Consider the following 21487-nt stretch of genomic DNA (forward strand, 5'->3'; position numbering starts at 1 on the left):
GTGTCTTACTCATCTTTGTTTTTGCAATCTTGGGTATAAATGATTTTTAACTGAATTAAAAAGGGGGGAGTTATACATGTTTTGAGTTTAAAATCAAGATACAATAACCCATAGAAATATGCATATGTCTTCAAAACTTAGCATATTATGTATTTAATATTGTGAAAACTATGTGATCCATGGGAACCCTGGTGGCGTAGTGGTTAAGTGCTATGGCTGCTAACCAAGAGGTCAGCAGTTCGATTTCGCCAGATGCTCCTTGGAAACTCTATTAGGGGCAGTTCTACTCTGTCCTATAGGGTCGCTATGAGTCAGAATCAACTCGATGGCAGTGTGTTTGGGTTTTTTTGGTTATGTGATCTATGTATTTAAGATATATAGAGATGAAAACGAACAAAATATCCTATCTAATGAGTAATACTACTTTTTCTTTGAAAGCATTAAATATATTTTGGATGGACAAGCAAAAAGAATACCAGAAAAAAAAAAAATCATGAATAAGATGCTACTTATATTTATTGTGCAGCTTCACATTAAACTTGAGCCCCACATTTTTAAAGTATTTGTGGTCTTGGGTTGCTTGATATTTGATGTAATTAAAAAGTAGATAATGGAGTTTTGCAGTTTTGTGTTGGTTTGTTTGTTTGGCTAGCTGGCTGGTTTGCTGGTTGATTTATTGTTGGTTTTTAACTTCAGTGGGTAAGTGCAAGAAAATGAAATTAAATAAAGCCTGGTGCAGCAAATGGAGTCTTATGCTCTGGTAATATTACCACCTTATATTAATATAGGATATCTCCTGGGAAGCTCAAGATCCTTTCAATATTTCTTCTAACATTAATGTTGGGCAAGTAGACAAAGTGGAAATAGAATGTCAACCTATATAACGGGAAAATTGAAAAAGAAGGTGCTTTACAGAGATTACCATCTCCAGCTGAAACAGGACTAGGAACCAGGTCTCCTTTAGCTACACTGGCAAAGGGTAGGCAATGTTCACATTTATATTGTTACTGCAATTTACCTTGAAATATTCAAGGTACATGAGCTCAGCATAAAGATATCAATGCCAGTATCTCATATAGGATGAACATACTGGGTCATTTCCCTTAAGAAGTTAATTTGTACCACTTCTGATGAAAAGCTGCTAATCCTCCTTATTACAAGACGGTTATTTTATAACACTTTATTATAAATGCTTGACCTTTAGAAATCTACTTCTTTTGGATAAAATCCCAGATGTGCATACAATTAGACCCAACACTGAATATTTTTTGTTGCCAGATCACTAATTAAATTCCTGCACATAACCTTTTTCTTCCTGAAATGCAACATTTAGTAAATTATTTCATAATTATGCAAACAATGTTTTGTATAGCTTTTGCATTTCAATGAGTTTGGGGGAAACCGAAATTTAAAATTAAATCAGAATCTGAAAGAAAAGCCTTTGTACTATAGCTAAAGAGCCACCATCCAGTCATAAAAACACACTCTACTTCCAGCGAGGCTACAACGCTGCTCCCAAACATTATGATACGTTACATCTGAGGAAGCACACAAGAAACTCTCAGAAAATCTCTTGACATTATTCCTAGCCTTAGGCTGATAGCAAGCTGTAGAAAAATGAATTTTAAAGAATACATACGCAATACATATTACATATATGTAGGGTCGTTAAGAGTTGGAATCAACTCGACGGCAGTGGGTTTGCGTTTTTGGTTTTATATATAGTCCAAGTACTATTCTTAAACATTTAATATATGCTAATCTAGATGAGTCCTTTGAATTCAATACTGCTCACTCCTGTCCTCAATGCACACACTGTTCAAAAATAATTATTCAATTTCTGCCTCATTTTAAAGTGTTGCTGTTATTGTTGTTTTCCTAAGCACCCTTCTTTCTGACCTTCCTGGTTAGCCACAAGTAATCCTCTACAGTTATAAAAATTATTAAAAAATTATTCCCCTTCTTTACTCTTTCAAAATGAAAATTAAAAATACACCTAAAGACAATTAACGATGATCATATTTGTTATTAATGATGCAGTAACAATAGAAATAAAAACATAAATGAATACAGTTATCAAGTAAATTAGAAACTGTACCTTGAAAATGCCATACTGACTCATAAATAAAATTGGAAATCAAGTCTGCAACAACAATCAATTTAGAAAATAACAGAAATAAGAAAACAGCATTCTTTTCTTTTATCTATTTCTTTAATTGGTTTTATAGTGCTGTTTAATAGTATTTGGCTAAATTTTCAGATCAATGTACAACACAAATAGTTACAGTGGACATCCCTTTCCTGTTCCTAGATTTTGAACCCACCCACAGACACCTTGGAAGACAGGCCTAGAGATTTGCTTCTGAAAGGTTACAGCCTTGAAAACCTTATGGAGCAGTTCTACTCTGCAAACATGGGGTCACCATGAGTTGGAATCGACTCAATGGCAACCAACAATGACTATTAGGAATAAATAAGATACACTCTTCAATAGAAAAAAAAAATGACAAAAAGTCCATACAAATCATTCCAAATATAAGAATTGCACATTGTAAATGCAAACTTTTTTGGTAATCCAAAAAATGAAAATCAATATGAGATACAATTTTGCCTATCCGATTGGATAGAAATTTAAAACCATACTAACAATTAATATTTGGTATCATGAATGTGTAAAATATTCGTAATCTCACACATTGTTGGTGGGTGTGCAAATGAGAACATTTAATTTGGTTGCAGCAACCAAAGAAACATGTGTTTGTCCTTTGACCTAAGAATTCTATTTCAAGGCATTTAACCTAAAAAAAAATTATCAAATAGAAGAACAAAAATAAATTTCAAAAATAATCACCACTAGATTATATATAATGACATAAATATGGTAAATAGGAATTTAGTGCTTTTACTCAAATAAATTCTATAAAGTCATGAAAAGAATGGTGTCTATCTTACTGCTATACAGTGATTTTCACAATTTATAAGTAAAAAAAAGGAGAGATTATAAATGTACATACATAAAATCTGTATCATTATTTTATCAGGTAAGTCACTCTCTCCATGTCATGAAATGGATAGTTAGTGGACAAAAAGAAAAGGACAACACTTCTGGCACTAAGCTCTGTAAATTCAGAGAAGGCTATTCTGTGTTAAAGAGTGACCCAATACTCTGAGAGTTAGATGAGCTCTCTGGTGACATGTCTTTGTGGCCACTAAAAGAGTGATGTTTCTGAGAGCCTAGAACCATTTTCATGGGGACCTAAATTCAGGCAACATAACACTGAAGCAGTGGAATACTACTCCTCCCTTGATCAGAGATCTAAACTAGTTGAGTGGTTTAAGAGCCCATATTTTTTTTTTATGGTTGAATATGGTAAATGTGATGACACTGAGCTGAACCTAATCCTTCAGTGTGCCTTATATGCCTAGATAGATACAGTTCCATGAGAATCTGACTATAAATGCATAGGGAATACAAGGAAAGGAATAGTGGGTTTAAGGTATTAGCTCAGTGACTGATTTAAAATATATATATAAATAAATAAAAATGTTTTTGAAGGAAGACTACCATTGTCACAGTGATATTTGGAAAAAACCACTGCCATAGGCACCACGCTTATATAATAGCTCCTATGTCCTCCTCTCAGTTGTATATTAATATGACAATACAAAATGAAATCAATTACATAAGATATACGATCAAGTGTATGTGTGTATCTGTTTTAAGTGATCAGAACACAAATAGGCTACTCTGCCAATTTTTTTTCTGTAAAAGTGTCTGGGAGGTCCTAACAGAATTGGTGATTATGGAGGCTAGATTCATTCATCCTTTATTTAAAGTAGAGACATGGAAATGTGGAATGAACCATGAGAGTAAATTCCAGCTAATGATGTCAGTTTTGTACTCTCGGTGTAAAGCTGCGTAGCTCTTAAGTGGATGGGATAGTCTGGCACTGTGATCACTCATGGAATTGCTCTGAGGTATGCAGGAGCTTCACTTTTCCGGACATTGTAGAAGTAGGAATGCACCCAGGTGTGTTTTATACCTCCTTTTTTCTGTCTTTTATGGACTTGTACACTGCTTTGGGAGAATGAAAATAAAACGGGATAGAAAGGATTAAGTGCAATTTAGTAATAAGATTCTTTTCCCTACCTCTGTCAGTTCCAGGTTTAATTAAAAAAAAAAAAAAATCAGGGATGAAGTGGGCTTCACATGGACAGAAATATGCTTGTTTTTTCCCTAATGTTGTGAATTTATTGAGCAGATTCGCATTGTCTTATATCACCAAATCCTGTGGTATGAGTACAGCCATTCTGCCTCATACAGGGTATGACATCTGAGAAATAAGCCAATTAGAATAGTGGGAACGAGGCACCAGTAATCAAAAGTGTCTAAAGGGATCTAGGTTCCAGCAAAATGCAATCTTGGATGAAATATACTACTGAAATTCTACAGGAGTAGGAGTTAACACATAAGAGAAAGAAAAGGAGGTTTGTGAACAGATTTAGATGCCTGGAATTTGAATTTTTTTGTATTGCCAAGGTAATTTAGACTTTAAAAAGATCAGAAGAGGGTTATCTAGCTGTCATCTGGGAGAGTAAAAGAACCACAGAGCTGTGAAAGTCGAAGTAACAATTTGCAAGACTGTAGCAGAGAAGGTGTTTGCTTTAGGAGAGAAGTCCTCAATAGGCAATCACTAGAAAAGGAGGCAATATATTAAGGACAAATAGCTAGCAGTTTAAAATGCCTAAGTGATGTCAAATAATAGCACTGGAATTTGATTTAAACCACATAGGATACACCCATATATATGACCTTACCATATGAAGATATCAGCTCCTTAGCTCCAGGGGTAGGAAAGTCCCCAGAAAAAGATTAGACCAGATGTGTTCATCATGGTGTGCTGCATGGTAGGTCACAATGAATGGTAGTTTTTGTTTTAGGAACAACTCATATAAGCCCTCTCCATTAGAACAGTGGTTCTCAAAGTATGGCTCATGGACCAGCAGCTGAAATCAACCCAGACCTACCAACCCCGAGGACTACTGAATGAGAAATTCCAGGAGTGGAGCTCACAATCTGTATTTTAACAAGACCTCCAAGTGATTCTGATAAACACTCAAATTTTTGACTCCCCAGGATAGACGTATAGAGACTGACATTTAACCTGATAACTTGATGGTAAGGCTAAAATTCCTTAAAAAGTTGACGGGTACCAGAAGAGTGGCGGCTCTGCACGACTGATATGATATGAAATGATAGGTACCAAAAAAAAAAAAAAAAAAACCCAAAATGATAGGTAACACTCTTTTAAAAGTGGATACGAATGTCTGTTGGAAACATACTAGTTCACAGATGGAAAGGAAGAAACCAGATGTAAGGGGAGAAGCCTGATAGAGTGCCCTGGGGCTACTGACAAAGATAAAAATCTACAAGGCCAATTTGAACTTTTAACCTCCAGAGCTGTGAGAAAATAAATTTCTGTTCTTTAAAGGCACATCTAGTATTTGTGTTACAGTAAAACGCAGTGTGTCGTACCAATGTTATACTAAATACATACGGTAGTATGAATATATGTACTATGGCTATACGAAGTGTATTCATAATATATACTTAATGATCTTATAATGTATAACCAAAATACATTCTTGATATATAAAATGATAGACTGTTATTTGATTATTTGTGTGTATGTGTGTGTATTTACCCACACAAAAGATATTGCACCAAAATATCAAGTGACATTTTCTTTGGTAATGGTATTAAGGAGAAGTTAAATTTCATTCTTTATATATTCAAGTTTATGGGTAATTGCTGCTTAACTTCGTATTTCCCTGATTTTTAAAGGATATCCTATGTTACAATAAAGAGTGGATGGTGTGTGTATAACCCGTTGCTGTCGAGTCGATTCTGGCTCATAGTGACCCTGTATATTTAAATAAACATATTTATTCCAACATGTAATTTTTAAATTGTAAATAAAATTCATTATCAAGCTACTACATTTTATCCTATTTGATTGTTCCTGAGGATATGTTTGAAATCTTGTCTTGACTCGACGGCACTGGGTACTCGGTGGGATGTTTGAAATGTAAAATAACAGGAACAACTTTTTAGTAAGCTTACCAGAATCTGTGCTATCCAATATATTTTCACTTTTAAAGAGCTAATCTGGATGACCATAAATTTATTCCTGTGATATTACCATTTCTATATTTGGAGCTTATCTTTTGAAATTGCCTCTAAAAATTCAGCATATTACTTTAAGTATCAAATAGGAGAAACATTTTTCATTTTAAGACAGAAATCCAAACAACTTGTATAATTGGGCCTGCTTAATAAAATGGGATATCAAACTAGATACAACTTTTTGTTTTACTCAAAGTTAGGTATGATTTAAAAGTGACAGTATCATTTTCTTCCTGTGTGGCTTCCAAAGTGTTTTTATAGGGAAATCATAATAAGGAAGCTTTAAAATTATTTTGAACAATCACTTCAATGTAAAATCAACATAAAACCTCAAGTAATTTAAATTGGAACCTCTAAGTCCTGATAAAAAAACTTCCTTATTACTACATAGCCACTGCAAATCTTGTCTTATATGGTTTTACAGAAGATATTGCATGTTTGCAATTTTATTTTTTAGTCTTATTAATGGCAAAACACCAAACTAACCTAGAAAATACTGAAGCCAAGTTATATTCTTAAAGTAAGAAAAAAAATGGGCACTCAGTGTGTTTATGCAGCCAAACAGAAGGCTGAAGTGCAGGACTGAAGCTGTTTAGGCAAAATTATTGCAAGGTTATGCCTGCCTATTTTTCTTTTCAGCCTTTCACATCTACTATCATATTCTCAGTAGTTCAGCCTGGCCTTATTAGCCTCATTTCCATGACCAAGGCTGTGTAGTCAGCAATGTAATTGCCTAAATAAGCAATCATATTATACCAAGTAAAGGTATTTTTACTTTGCCTAATGAGAAAGCAGGCTGCAATACCAATCATTAGACACATTTGAAATATGTCAAATAAATATATTAACAACATTATCCTCTAGAGAATCTGATTTCTCAGGAAATACTTGCCTATAAATCCTGGGACACACTTGCTGAAGAAATATCCACTTAAATATATTCTGGCTGCTCCATTTTTGCAGGGCACAGCTTTACAATCTTCACTGACCATTTCACAGATATTTCCTTCATATCTTTGCAGACAGCTACAGTTGCAATTGGGTAAACGCATCAGGCAGAGGCCAGGAACAAATGTATTCTGGTTTCCTAAATAGTATTTAACGTTGAGAACAAAGAATTCATCACCATAATCAAGAAGACAACTGCATCTGAAACATGCAAAAACAAACAAAAACAATTAGCCATAGTGTTTAAGTCACATATTTACTTATATATATATAAAATGTTTAATAAAGATGGTTGTGCAGTATATTTAAATAATATTCTTATAGAAGGTATCCATTCTTGGCCAAACTTAATTTTGCCTATTGAGCAGAATGGTGGGTGAAATGAAGAACTTTGGTGACAAACTTAGACACAAATGTCAAAAGCAGATTCTGACACTTAATTGTTAGGTTACCTACAGTAGTATCCTTAACTCTGCTGAGGCTAAATGGCAGGATGTGTGCGTATATAAATATACAATATCTCAAGATTTTTGTGAACATATGCAATAAGGTTTGAAACATAATTTCATGCCTAAGAAAATAGGTCTTCAATAAATATATTGGTATTATTCATTTATGTATTCAATAAATATGCACATGAATTTTCAGTGTTACTGGCATTGTGCTAAATGAAGAGATGCTAAGGTTTAATGAGTCCGTGGTTTTACCTCAAGAGAGGCATCTTCTTCCAACAAAACCACCAGTAGATTTTATTACAAGTGCATAAGTATCTCTGTCCTTCAGAAGCCATGAATGGAAGCGCTCTGTAGGCAGGAGCCTAACGTCAACCAAAAAATTAAATCTGTTGCCGTCGAGTCAATTCTGACTTATGGTGACCCTATAGGACAGAGTAGAACTGCCCCATATGGTTTCCAAGGAGTGGCTGGTAGATTTCAACTGCTGGCCTTTTGGTTAGCAGATAAGCTCTTAAGCGCTGTGGCACCAGGGCTCCATCACCTAACATAGTGCCTAGCATATGGAGAGAACCCCCAAAAATGTGTTCAATGTAAATTTATTGACTATATAAATGAAGTACTGAAAAGATGCTTAGAATATATGGGAGTGGTGGAAATGTTAAGCAGTAGAGCGCAATAACCTCTACAGTTAAGTACAGATCATCTGAGAATTCTTAGAGAGAAAATTAGTCTTTTAGGGTTGGGCAGGAATATCAGACATATTCTGTATATACTGGATTAGTCAAACTCAACTTGTCAAACAATGCAATTATTATTCCAAGATACAGCTGAAAGGTGATGCTAAGTAATCTGTAGGATTTTTAAAGAAAAATCTATAATCTATAGATAAAATTTACCAAGCCCTGGTGGTACAATGGTTAAGGGCTTGGTTACTAACCAAAAGGTTGGCATTTTGAATTCATCAGTGGCTCCCTCAGGAGAAAAGATCTGGTGATATACTCCTGCAAAATAAAGATTACAGCCCAGGAAACTCTAGGTAGCAGTTCTGCTCTGTTATACGTAGGGTCACTATTTTTAAGTGTTGGGCTGCTTGCCAAAAGGAAGTTTGGCTGTTCAAACCCATCAGCTGCTCCGAGGGAGAAAGGCATGGCAGTCTGCTTTCATAAAGATTATAGCCTTGAAAACTCTATGGGGTACTTCTACTCTGTCATATAGGCTCACTATGAGTTGTAATAGACTCCACACCAGTGGGTTTTTTATTAGTTGGAATCTACTCAACAGCATGTAACAACAATAACATAGAGAAAATTTAAAACTATACTTTAAATGTTTAAATATTTATATTCTTGACCACATGAATCCATCGATTACTTTAATTTTTAAATACAGATTTCAATGAATTTGCAAATCATAGAGACTGAGATTTAATGCAACATTTACCCCTACAGTAATTTCAATTTATCAAATATATATTTTCTAGTAGCTTTTTATATAGTTTTTTCTATTACAAGATAATTAAGATATCAAGTCTGTTTCACAAAAACGTGTCAGAAATATTTGCATGTTTAATATTGAAAGCCATGTTACTGGCTAATAACAAGGAAAAAAAATTTAGTTAGAAAGGTATGGGTTTTTAACCTGTTTTTTCTTCATTTCATACATAGACACACATCCACACATACATTCATAGGTTTGTTTATGAGATGTTATTTTAATATAACTACACATTATATAATATACCCTATATGCATTTTTAAAATATTGTATATACATTCATGAATTGAAAGAGAAAGCATGCAGTAGGAAAAAAAAAAAAAGACCTAAATCATAGTGTTACTGTTAAGTCCACAGTAAGTTTTTGTGACTTTCAAATACCCTGTGTCAAAGGACACTTATGATAATCATGAAAATACATCAATGAGCTGAAAGGAGCAATGTCATATCACTTTGCTTATTATTGTTAGTGAAAATTAACCTACTGACCTAAGTCATTACACCCATAAATTTATAAGATAGTAGGGGTTTAGAGCCAGCAAGAACAGTAAAGATCAATTAGTTCAAATCTTTTATCTTGCAGTTTTGAAAAACTTAACCATTCTATGCAATTTGCCACAGGTCACTGAGTTTGTTAAGGTCAGGCAGTGCAGTCCATGCTTCGATGTATTTAAAGCACTGGCCTTAAAGGGAGAGAGAGCTTTGATTCTAATTCTTCTTCTCTAAGTTGCTGGTAATAAATTTCACTGTGCCCTGGTTTCCTCATCTGAAAAGTTTTCAGTAGAACATCTGTTCCACAGAAGAGGATTAAACATATTCATCACTGTAAAGTAATTTAACTGACTTCTCCTATCAAATACCTTTACAAAAGAGTTACTGAAACAAACCTATAGAACAAAGTTACTTCTCTTCAGTGCCCCCTCAGAACAAAACAACAAAACTAAGCAAAGCAAAAAAACTAGGTAAAACTTAAACAACTGTCACATGGCACATACTTTTGCCCATGCAAATCCCTGTTTAAACATATTGTTGTAGATGAATTATTTTGTAGATGAATTATTAATACTGTTCTCTTTCACTTCCATAAGTGTTCTCGTTGAGATGGTAAATTATATGGTCTCCTACAAATAACGGCAAGATAAATATGCAATTGTGTGTCTCAACTGTACCAATTTTAGTCATAATGATATCTGCTATATGAATATTTTTTTATATAAATGTAGTATTGGTAGAAATAATAATAAAAAAATACTACCTAGAATTCACCTAGAAAAACTAACTGTGCATCTCCATTGCAACCCCTTATAACAAAATTAATTCCAGGGCTTCATATGCTAGATCAAAATGTATGTGCATTTCTAATTGTGATAAGCCCATTGCAGTGGAGTAGATACCCTATATGGCAGGGCAGAACTACCCTATACGGCAGGGCGAAACTGCCCCATGGGATTTCAAAGGTAATCTTTACGGAAATAGACTGCCGCATCTTTCTCTCGCAGAGTGGCTGGTGAGTTCAAGCCTCTGACTTTCCAGGTAGTAGTGGAGCACTTGACCACTGCGCTACCAGGGGTAACTGTGATAAAGATGTCCAATTGTACAAAGGTAAAATAAAGTGATGCAATATGTACTAACAGGCTACAATTAATAAGACATATTTAAGCTAAAGAAAGAGAGGTACAGAATAGTGTGAATAGTATTCTACAGCCTCAGTTGAATAAAAATATTGATAGAAACTACTAGCTCATATTACATAATTGTTTTTCAATAGGTATAGAAACATGAATGTCAAAATCAAATGACATAGTAAGACAATGGCAAATTTAACTTCATTAGGGAGTATACAAATGAATTATATATATGTATATATATTAAATTAAGATAAGTGAAAGATTGAATTTGCTTTTAAAAGATAAATATCAAAGGCATTTTCAGTAATATGGGTGCCTTCATTGCTATGAGCACCTTGTGTGAGCCTAAGTTTCAAAAGAAACACAAAGGACATACTCTGAAATTTGTAATGTGACTTTAGTGAACTGTCGCTTATCATTTGTGCTTATATCAATCAGTGTATATAGCCTCTAAATAATTACATTGTGCCCAACAACCACAAGAAGATAGCATCCATTTGTACTGATGCTTTCTCAGCACTCCCTGCATTATAAAACTGTTTTAAAATTCTTCAAGGGAGCTATAACCATTTGATGTAATGAATTAGTTAAATATAACCTGTGTTTTTATATTGTCTCTGGCTTTGATATGTCAGGGTGTGTTGCTTGAATTGGTCTTAATGTTGAAAGCCTTAGAGACAAATACAGTATATTTATCTGTTTAAATTAGGGTTATGGAGCAGTTTATATCTTTTAAGATAATATTAATATACATGAAAACATCATATATATTTTTTCTCCTCTGAAAATACTAGTATAAATAGCACCATAAGCCGTATTTATCAGTACTACCTTGTATTCTAAATGAGACAGATAATTGAAAGTAAAATTTGCAAACATGAATTTTACACAGACAGATAATGGTAATTTTAGACAGGAAATAATCAGTTTCTGGAACATTAGAACGGTCAATAAATGCTCTGGTGTAAAATTTGGGTTCAGTTTGTGAGCAGAATTGAATCAGAGAGCTAAGATGGTGTTTGTGTTTACCTCTGTATAATCGTTTTACTTTGTATCTAGGGAGTCAATTTTCTTTATAATTTGGGTGGAAAAGTGTGTCAGTTATCTGTTCATGGTGCTTGTCCTTAAGTCTCTAAAACCTATACAGCATAATAAGAATATTCAAATTTAGTATCTGAATCTCAATAAGACTCCATATTAATTTAGATAGGTTAGCACAAGTGAAAATGTGACTTGATATTATTTATGCTTAAGAAACTTAGTTTTGATGCAGTGGCCTGGGAAGAAGGTAAGAAAGGATAGATGCAAGGAAACTCTATCCAGAAAGACATGAATAAATGATGATAATTAGAAACTTGAAACCTTGCACATGGAGAGGAGTGGTCATTTCAAGATACATTTTGGAAATACAATCTATTGTATTCACTATCAAATGTAAGGGGCATATAAGTAGGGGAGGAAAGAAATGAATTTAGAAGGATCCTCCCTTTAGGTCTGAGCGTTCTGGAACTGTGGCTAACACTACCAAAATAAAGATTTGATGGGAGGAAATTTGGGGTTGAAACTAGGTGTCTACATTCAGCCATAGCACATTTAAGAAACATACAAATAAATCCAGAGATCTACTAGTCAGCTGAGCATGTAATTCAGTATCAGGTAACAGGCCCAGGGTGGCCATCCAAATTGAGGATCATCGGCTTACAGATGGTGAATGACTTGATTCTTACATTTTGATTTTTTTTCTATAAACCAAGAATTAGTTAGAAGGGTTTTTGGTTTATTGAGCTTTAAAGTGTTCAAGAGAGTAGATATATATAATTTTTTTTCCTGTGTACTCATCTTTCTTTGAATTTGATGAATTACAATCAAAGAAACAGCCTACTAGTTCCAAATTTTTGAATTTTCCAATTTTCTTTTTTCACAACATAGTCAAATTTTGGAAATATTCAATGAGTATTTATAGAGTCATAATTATTCTCAGATCGTTTAGCATTAACATATCTGTATCAACATGCCTATCTACCTATTTATTTATATAGCATGTATTTTAATTTTTAAAATAAATGATCATACCATGGCCACATATCATGCTCTGAAACTAGCCCTTTTATTTAACGATCTTGGAGATCAATCCAAATTAGCATCTAATGTTTCCAAAGGTTGCAATTAATTCACTGTATGAATCTACCATAATATTCTGAAGACACTGCAGTTTTCCTGAGTTTTTTATTAATTACGATAATAATAATACATCAACGGAAGTCTTCATACAAATATAGTGGTGGATAAATATCATCGATAGGATAAAACCCTTGCAGAGTTGTTCTTTGTAAGGGACTATCTGCATTGCACAGGCAGAGAGGCTGTGCCTCAAACTTCCAGGTAGTCATAAGGCTGGTAGGAATGTGTCATGTACATCCACTGGCATCAACCATTTTATGGGTACTAAACTAATCTGTGATTGAGCCAGACACAGGAAACAGAATGTTGGCAAGTGAAAGCCATTACTATTATTTGCAGAAAGCAGACGGTAAAAAATGACAACAGATTTTCAGAAGGGAAGCGCTTACCCTTTCTCAAATTACACATGTCCATTCTCATGCTGATGGGCAGGCATGCCCTGGTTAAGTCAGACGCTGTGTTCAAGTCACTGCTGCCTCGGGCTACCACCACGCTGCCGTTGGGGCCTGCATGGCTCCCAAGGCTTGTGCTCTGCCGCTGAATCTCTCTGGGCCTTGCCTCCTGGGTAGAAAGATACCCCTACCCTGCACAGGATCCCCAAGTCTCTGCCCTGAGGCAGCGTCTGCTGCCGGTTCCCACCAAGATAGCCAGGCCCGCGGGGTTCTCAGTCTTGCTACCACGCTAGCCAGAGTCCGGCGCTGCTGAAGGTCTGCATAGCTCGTACCCCACTGCAGGGGTGGGAGTGGGGGGAGAAGTGTTGCACCGGGTACACTCAGGACTCTGCCCTGCAGCGGCAAGTATTGCAACCCTTATCAGCAAGCAAACCTCCAGCTAAGAGTCTCCCATTTCTTTTTCTTTGTAGCCCAGTAAATAAGTCCGCGGCAGCCATCTTTGTTTTTGGGAATTGACCAGTCCAGTGCCTGTCTTCAGTGTTCAAACTCTCTCTTCTGGGTCTTGAAGGTTCTCAGGGCAAGGACCCAAGATCCAAGGGCTCACTCCGCTACTGAGGTCCCCCAAACCTCTGTGGGATTAGTCCTTATATAAATTTTGCAGGATGGCAAAACTGACCAATCCACTAGCTTCACCGCAAGGGGATCAATTCTATTGGGTGAATTGTTAAGCTACTGTTTGGATAGTGAATCCAGTAATCCCTTGCAAGATTGTGGCCCAGCCAATCATATTGTGGAGTTACAAAAGGAAGGCTAGAAAGGCCCTGTAAAAATGATTCATTGCACTGCATTCTTAAAACAAAGGTTTTTTTGTTTGTTTGTTTACTTTAATAGATGTTATCAAACTTCTCTAGAAAGGTTGTAGCAACTTGTATTTTGGTTACTGGTTTTGAGAACCTAAGTTTTCCAAACTGTGGATAGCTTTGGGTATCCAAGAGAGTTCTGGGTATCACAAATTGTTTTTATGTTACAGCAGTCTGTTTGTAAAAAGCTATCTTTTTGCTATGATTTTCATTTGCTTAATTTATGAATACCATTAAACAACTTTTCATATGGTTACTGGTCATTTACCTTTTTGTTTCTTATAAACTGCCTATTTTTGTAACGTTTTAGTAATATTGTTCATCTTTTTAATACTGATATTTATGTTGTTAGGTGCATCCAGTTCATTCCAACTCATAGCAACCCTACATACAACAGAATGAAACACTACCCAGTCCTTTACCATCCTGAAAATCATTGCTATGTTTGAGCCCATTGTTTCTGCCACTGTGTCAAACCATTTCAGCGTGGGTCTTCCTCTATTTTCACTGACTCTCTACTTTATCAAGCGTGATGTCTTTCTCCAGGGACTGGTCCCTCTTGATAACATGTCTGAAGTACATAAGAAAAAGTATCTCCATTCTCACTTCTAAGGAGCATTTTGGCTGTACTTCTTCCAGGGTATCCATGGTATATTCAATACTCTTTGCCAAAACCATAATTCTATCACATCAATTCTTCTTCGGTCTTCCTTATTCATTGCAGCCCTCACATGCCTATCAGGTGATTGAAAATGCCATGGCTTCGCTCAGAAGCACATTGGTCCTCAAAGTGACATCTTTGATTTTTAAAAATTTAAAGAGATCTTTTGCAGCAGATTCGCTTAATGCACTGTGTCCTTTGATTTCTTGTCTGTTGCTGCCATGGGCATTGATTATGGATCCAAGTAAAATGAAATCCTTGACAACTTCAATCTTTTCTCTATTTTTCATAATGTTGCTTATTGGTCCAGTTGTGAGGATTTTAGCTTCATTTATGTTGAGGTGTAATCCATACTGAAGGCTGTGGTATTCATCAGCAAGTGCTTCATGTCCTCTTCACTTACAGCAAGCAAGGTTGTACCGTCTGCATAACACGGATTGCTAATGAGTCTTCCTCCAATCCTAATGCTGTGTTTCTCATACAGCCCAGCTTCTCAGAATATTTGCTCAGCATACAGATCAAATAGGTATGGTGAAAGGATACAACCCTGACATACACGTTTCCTGATATTAAACCAGGTAGTATCCTCTTGTTCTGTTCAAATGAATGCCTCTTGATCTATGTACAGATTCCTCATGAGCACGATTAAATGTTCTGGAATTCCCATTCTTTGTAACGTTATCCATAATTTGTTATGGTCCATCCATTTGAATGCGTTTGCATAGTCAATGAAACACAGTAGACATCTTTCTGGTATTCTCTGCTTTCAGTCAAGATCCATCTGACAGCAGCAATGATATTCCTTATTCCATGTCCTCTTCAGAATGCAGCTTGAAGTTCTGTCAGTTCTCTGTCCATGTACTGCTGCAAACTTTTTTGAATTATTTTCAGCAAAATTTTACTTGTGTGATATTAATGATACTCTTCGATAATTTCCACTTTCTGTTGGATCACCATTCTTTGGAATTGGCACAAATATGGATCTCTTCCAGTCGGTTGGCCAGGTAGCTCTCTTCCTAATTTCTTGGCATAGCAGAGTGAGTTCTTCCAGCATTGCATTTGTTTGTTGAAACATCTCAGTTGGTATTCTATCAATTCCTGGAGCCTTCTCTTTTACCAATGCCTTCAGTGCAACTTGGACTTCTTCCTTAATACAATTGGTCTTTATCATATGTCAACCAATTCTTTTCGGTATAACGACTTTGTCCATCTTCTTTTGAAGCTTCCTATGTAGTTCAATATTTTGCCCATAGAACTCTTCAATATTGCAACTCCAGGCTTTAAGTTTTTCTTCCCTTCTTTCAGTTATTGATTTGTATAAATAGTAGAAAAGTATATAAGTTATTGATACTTCTGTTTCCTTTGCACCATCCACTATCATTCAATCCAATCCCAAACACTCCCAGCAAAAACCAAACAAAAACAGCAATCCACTGGTTTTGAAAGGCCATTGGTTGGAAGCTTTTGGAATTATCTCAGAGAAGAAGTCTGGCTTCTGATACAACGGTGGATGAACAAATTTTTCTGGATGCTAGGCTCTCTGTAAACTCGTTCCATATTTCAATTTTAATTTATTTTTTAATTTATATATTCATCACATTTTTTTTCACATAATAGTAAATATTCTTGTAACTAAGCATTCTCTTGACTCACCATTTTCAACTCAAATCCTTCTAGCTACATGCAAATACTTTGAAATGTTTAACTGTTTTTCCTATATTTATCTTAATATTTCACATAATATGCTTCATAATTGTTTTTTTCTATGACTTTATCCTATGAATAATAATGTTTAAATCTCTTACATTAACACCCACTCCAGCATACACACACCAAGCCCTCCTTCCATTGTCCCAATATAATTAGGTAAAATTTTTGTTAAATTTATACTCATTTTACATGATTACAACTATATTAGTATCATTTACAGCGGAAACATAACATATATTTATATTTCTTGATCTGTATTTTGTTTTCCCTGAAATTAAAATCACCTTTATTATTTTGTTTATTTTCTGTTTGCTTATTATTCCAGGTACCTACCCATAATTATCCCTATATGTCCCTCAAAATACAAAATACATCAGATAGTCTCTTAGCCCAATTTTTTTTCCCCTTAGAGATGTCTCTCCTGGACAGGTAGATTCTCAGACTTGCTTTACAGTGTCTTCTGGGGTTTCTTTTCATCCTTAACCTGGAGGTACTCATTGCCTACTTCTGGATTGGATCATCTGTTTCCCAAAGCTCTTATCTTCTTATTTCTTGGTGTACTTCCTATTTAAGTGAAACATATTATCCTCAAGTGTACACCTATTCCTCACTTATATACAAGGTTAGCTTCCAAAGACCAGGTTGTTATGCAAAGATCAGTATTATATGAAAACGAAGGATGACCACATTAGTTCACATAATCGAGGATGACTACATCATTACATAACTTCCAGATTGCATCATTACATAACAGCCAAATTGCATCATTACATAACAGCCAAATTACATCATTACATAACTGCCAAACCACAGAGAATCATGACCCAACCAAGTTGACACATAACATTAACCATCAAGGCCAGCATTGCTCTCACCTCACACCTGGGCATTTTTTACTGCCAGACATATGTCATTAATGTGCAAAATAGTAGGATAATAGATTTTTTACTATTGTTCTAAGTACAAAATATTAGATAACCAGACAGTCAATAAGTGAGAAGTAGGTGTATTACTGAGAAAGGTCTCTTGAGAAGTAAAAATTTTCAGACATTATAGATCTGAGAATATACATTTATACCTTTCTATTATTCCTTTGGAGAATATTAGCTTTAAATTTTAGGGTTTATCGAAAGTTTCACAATGCTTTTTCCCTTGTCTTTATTTCCTCAGAGATTCCTCCACTTCTGTTAATTTTGGTATCTGAGTGTGTAGTTTCAGGATTTCCTTGAATATTTCATTATCTTTTACTCTCTGTTTATATTGAAAAAATTGGTAACAAAAAAATTGGTTCAAAATAAAGTACTTAGGAATAAATCTAGCCAGGGATGTAAAAAACCTATACAAAGAAAAATACAAAACATCACTGCAAGAAACCAAAAGAAAAACCCCCAAAAAACCCACTGCCATAGAGTCAATTGCAACTACATAAATGGAAAAACAAACCATACTCATGGATGGATAGACTCAACATTGTGAAAATGACCATTCTATCCAAAGCAATTTACAAATACAATGCAATCCTGATTCAAATACCAACGACACTCTTTAAAAAGATGGAAAAACTAATCATTAACTTTATATGGAAAGGGAAGAGGCCCTGGAAAAATACAGCACTACTGATAAAGAATAAAATAGGAGGACTCACACTACCAAACCTCAGAGCCTATTATACAGCTACAGTAGTCAAAACAGCCTGGTACTAATATAATAACAGATACATTGACTAATGGAACAGAACTGAGAACTCAGAAGTAAATCCATTCACCTAGGGTCTCCTGTTATTTGACAAGGGCCCTAAATCCATCAAATGTGGAAAAGAGTCTTTTTAAGAAATGGTGCTGGCAAAACTGTATGTCCATCAGCAAAAAAAAAAAAGAAAAGAAAAGAAACAGAACCCATACCTCACACTATGCACAAAAACTAATTCGAAATGGAGCAAAGACCTAAATATAAAACTCAAAGCTACAAAGATCATAGAAGAAAAAATAGGATCAACACTAGAGGCCCTAATACATAGCATTAACAGGATATAAACCATAACTAACAACACACAAACTTCAGAAAATAAGTTAGATAACTGGAATCTTCTAAAAATTAAACAATTATGTTCATCAAAAGACTTCACCAAAGGAGCAAAAAGAGAACCTACAGACTGGGAAAAATTTTTGACTCTGACAAATCTGATGAAAGTCTAATCTCTCAAATGTACAGGAAAATCCAATACCTCTACAACAAAAAGACAAATAAACCAATTTGAAAATGGGCAAAGGAAATAAACACACTTCACCAAAGAAGATATTCAAGTGGCTTACAGACACAAGGAAATGCTGATGATCACTAGTCATTAGAGAAATGCAAATCAAAACCACAGTGAGATATCATCTCACCCTGGCATTACTGGCACGAATCAAAAAAACAGAAAATAACAAATGTTGGAGAGGCTGCATGGAGATTAGAACTCTCATGCACTGCTGGTGGGAATACAAAATGATACAACCATTTTGGAAAACGATGTGGTGCTTCTTTTAGAAAGCTTTATATAGAAATACCATATAATTCAGCAATCTCATTCCTAGGAATGTATCCTAGAGAAATAAGAGCCGTCATAGGAATAGACATATGCACACCCATATTCATGCCAGCATTGTTCACAATAGCAAAAAAGATGGAAACAACCTAGATGCTCACCAACAGATGAATGGATAAACAAACTACGGTACTTACACACAGCGGAGTACTACGCAACGATAAAGAACAATGATGAACCTGCAAAGCATCTCACAACATGGATGAATCTGGAGAGCATTATGCTGAGTGAAATAAGTTAATCACAAAAGGAAAAATATTGTATGAGACCACTACTATAAAAACTCATGAAAAGGTTTACACAGAAAAAGAAACAATCTTTGATGGTTACAAGGGAGGGGAGGAGTGGGGATGGAAAAATGCTAAATAGACAATAGATAAGTGGCAACTTTGATGAAGGGTAAGAAAATACACAAAACTGGAGAAACCAGCAAAGCTTGTACAAGGCAAGGTCACGGAAGCTCTATAGACACATCCAAACTCCATAAGGGACCAAAGTACTGGTCTGAGGGCTGTGGGGACCATGGTCTCAGAGAACATCTATCTCAATTGGCATAACATAGTTTACAAAGAGAATGTTCTACATTCTGCTTTGGTGAGTAGCATCTGGGGTCTTAAAAGCCTGTGAGTGGCCATCTAAGATTCTCCACTGGTTTCACCCTGTAAGGAGCAAGGGAGAATGAAGAAAACTAAAGACACAAGGGAAAGATTAGTCCACAGCCTCCACCAAACTGAGTCCAGTATTATAACTAGATGGTATCCAGCTACCACCACCGACTGCTCTGACAGGGATCACAACAGAGGGTCCTGGACAGAGTCAGAGAAAAATGTAGAAGAAAATTCTAACTCACAAAAAAAACAGACTTACTGGCTTGACAGACACTGGAGAAACTCTGAGAGTATGTCCCTCAAACACCCTTTTAGCTCAGTAGTGAAGTCACTCCTGAGGCTCACCCATCATTCAAAGATTAGACAGGCCCATAAAACAAAATGACACTAAAGGTGCACAACTCCAACTCCCAATATTTGTAATTCCTTTTCCTTGGGCCAGTCAAGTTGAGGGATCTCAATAAGTGGCCTGGCACCAGCATTTTTAGAGACTTTTTTTTTTAAAAATTTTTTCTTAGAATTATTTATTCTCTTCTAGAAACTATTCAGTATAAATTTAAAAAATCAGATATAGTTAATTTTAAAATGGAGTAATTTCTTTTTCTATCATTGATCAGAAATGTTATTTTTAATTACAATAAATTAGTATAATGATATGATTCTAATTATGGATTCTATTTTCTATTCAGTTGACAAATATATTTCCTCTTCAGTATGAAAGTGTTTGAACTAGTAGCACTAGAAATATTTTTTAATACCTTGTAAAACAGTCTTCTTGATCATTCTTTTTCAGGTTTATTTTTGTTTTTGTCTTTTATTTTTCACATGCTTAAATAAAAAAATAAGTTTTCTTTTTGGTTTATATGAGATTTCAAAGATTTTATAGATAAGGAAAAATGTCCAAATTAATAGTACTGAGCCTTTCTACCAAAGAAAATACTATATATTTATAATTATCTGATTACCTTGTTACAGCCTTTTTTCAACTTTTTAATGTTTTCTTCTAAGTGTTTTAAACTTTTAAAAATATTTATTCTTAGGCATTTTATCTTTTTTATCATTATTGTAAATTAGATCTTCCATTTTATTTTCTAACTGACATTTGTTATTGGAAATGTATACATTTCTTATATTGATTTTGTAATAGGTTACCATACAAACTTATTTTTTTCTAAAATTAGTTTTGCCAACTTTCTTAGTTCTCTGTATTTATAATCATATTATCTGCAAATCATAATACTTAGTCTCTTTCTATCCAAATTAAACCTTATTTTCTTATATGTATATATTGTTAAATACTTCTAGGAACCTAGATTGATGGTAGGTATCAATGACCTTAATGCAAACATTACCAGTCTGTGAAAATAAAGCCACATACAGACTTTAACTTTTATACGTAAGGATAACCTAATAACTATTATTAACATGTGGAATGGACCTTGAATATTTGTTAAGTGCCCTTTAGTTATCTATTGAAATGCTACTGTGACTTTTCTCCTTTGACTTATTAATATTTGGTACTGTGCTAATAAGTTTCTAATATTGAAACACTTTTATACTGTGGATGAAGCCACTCAATCATGCTGTGTTATTCTATTAATATACAGCTAGATTTCATTCCTAATGTTTTATTTAAGATTTTTACATCTATCTCCATAAGTGAGATTGATCTACGGATTTCTATTTCTATGCTTTGTCTAATTTTAATACAGATGTCACACTGGCTTTGTAAAAAGATAATGAAAGTTTCCATCTTTCTTTTTTTTTTTCTTTTCA

The 21487-nt window shown here is 34.7% G+C and overlaps 1 protein-coding gene across 1 annotated transcript in view; it reads right to left on the minus strand.

Annotated features, from left to right (window-relative positions):
- The window catches only part of EYS (eyes shut homolog), a 1933311-nt gene that overhangs the window by 1700393 nt on the left and 211431 nt on the right, over positions 1–21487 (minus strand). Inside the window, 1 exon segment of the mRNA XM_049873718.1 lies at positions 7080–7336. Within this exon segment, the coding sequence (XP_049729675.1) occupies positions 7080–7336 (257 nt within the window).

The sequence above is a fragment of the Elephas maximus genome, chromosome 1 (assembly GCF_024166365.1).
Source record: "Elephas maximus indicus isolate mEleMax1 chromosome 1, mEleMax1 primary haplotype, whole genome shotgun sequence".
In the NCBI taxonomy this organism is placed as follows: domain Eukaryota; kingdom Metazoa; phylum Chordata; class Mammalia; order Proboscidea; family Elephantidae; genus Elephas; species Elephas maximus.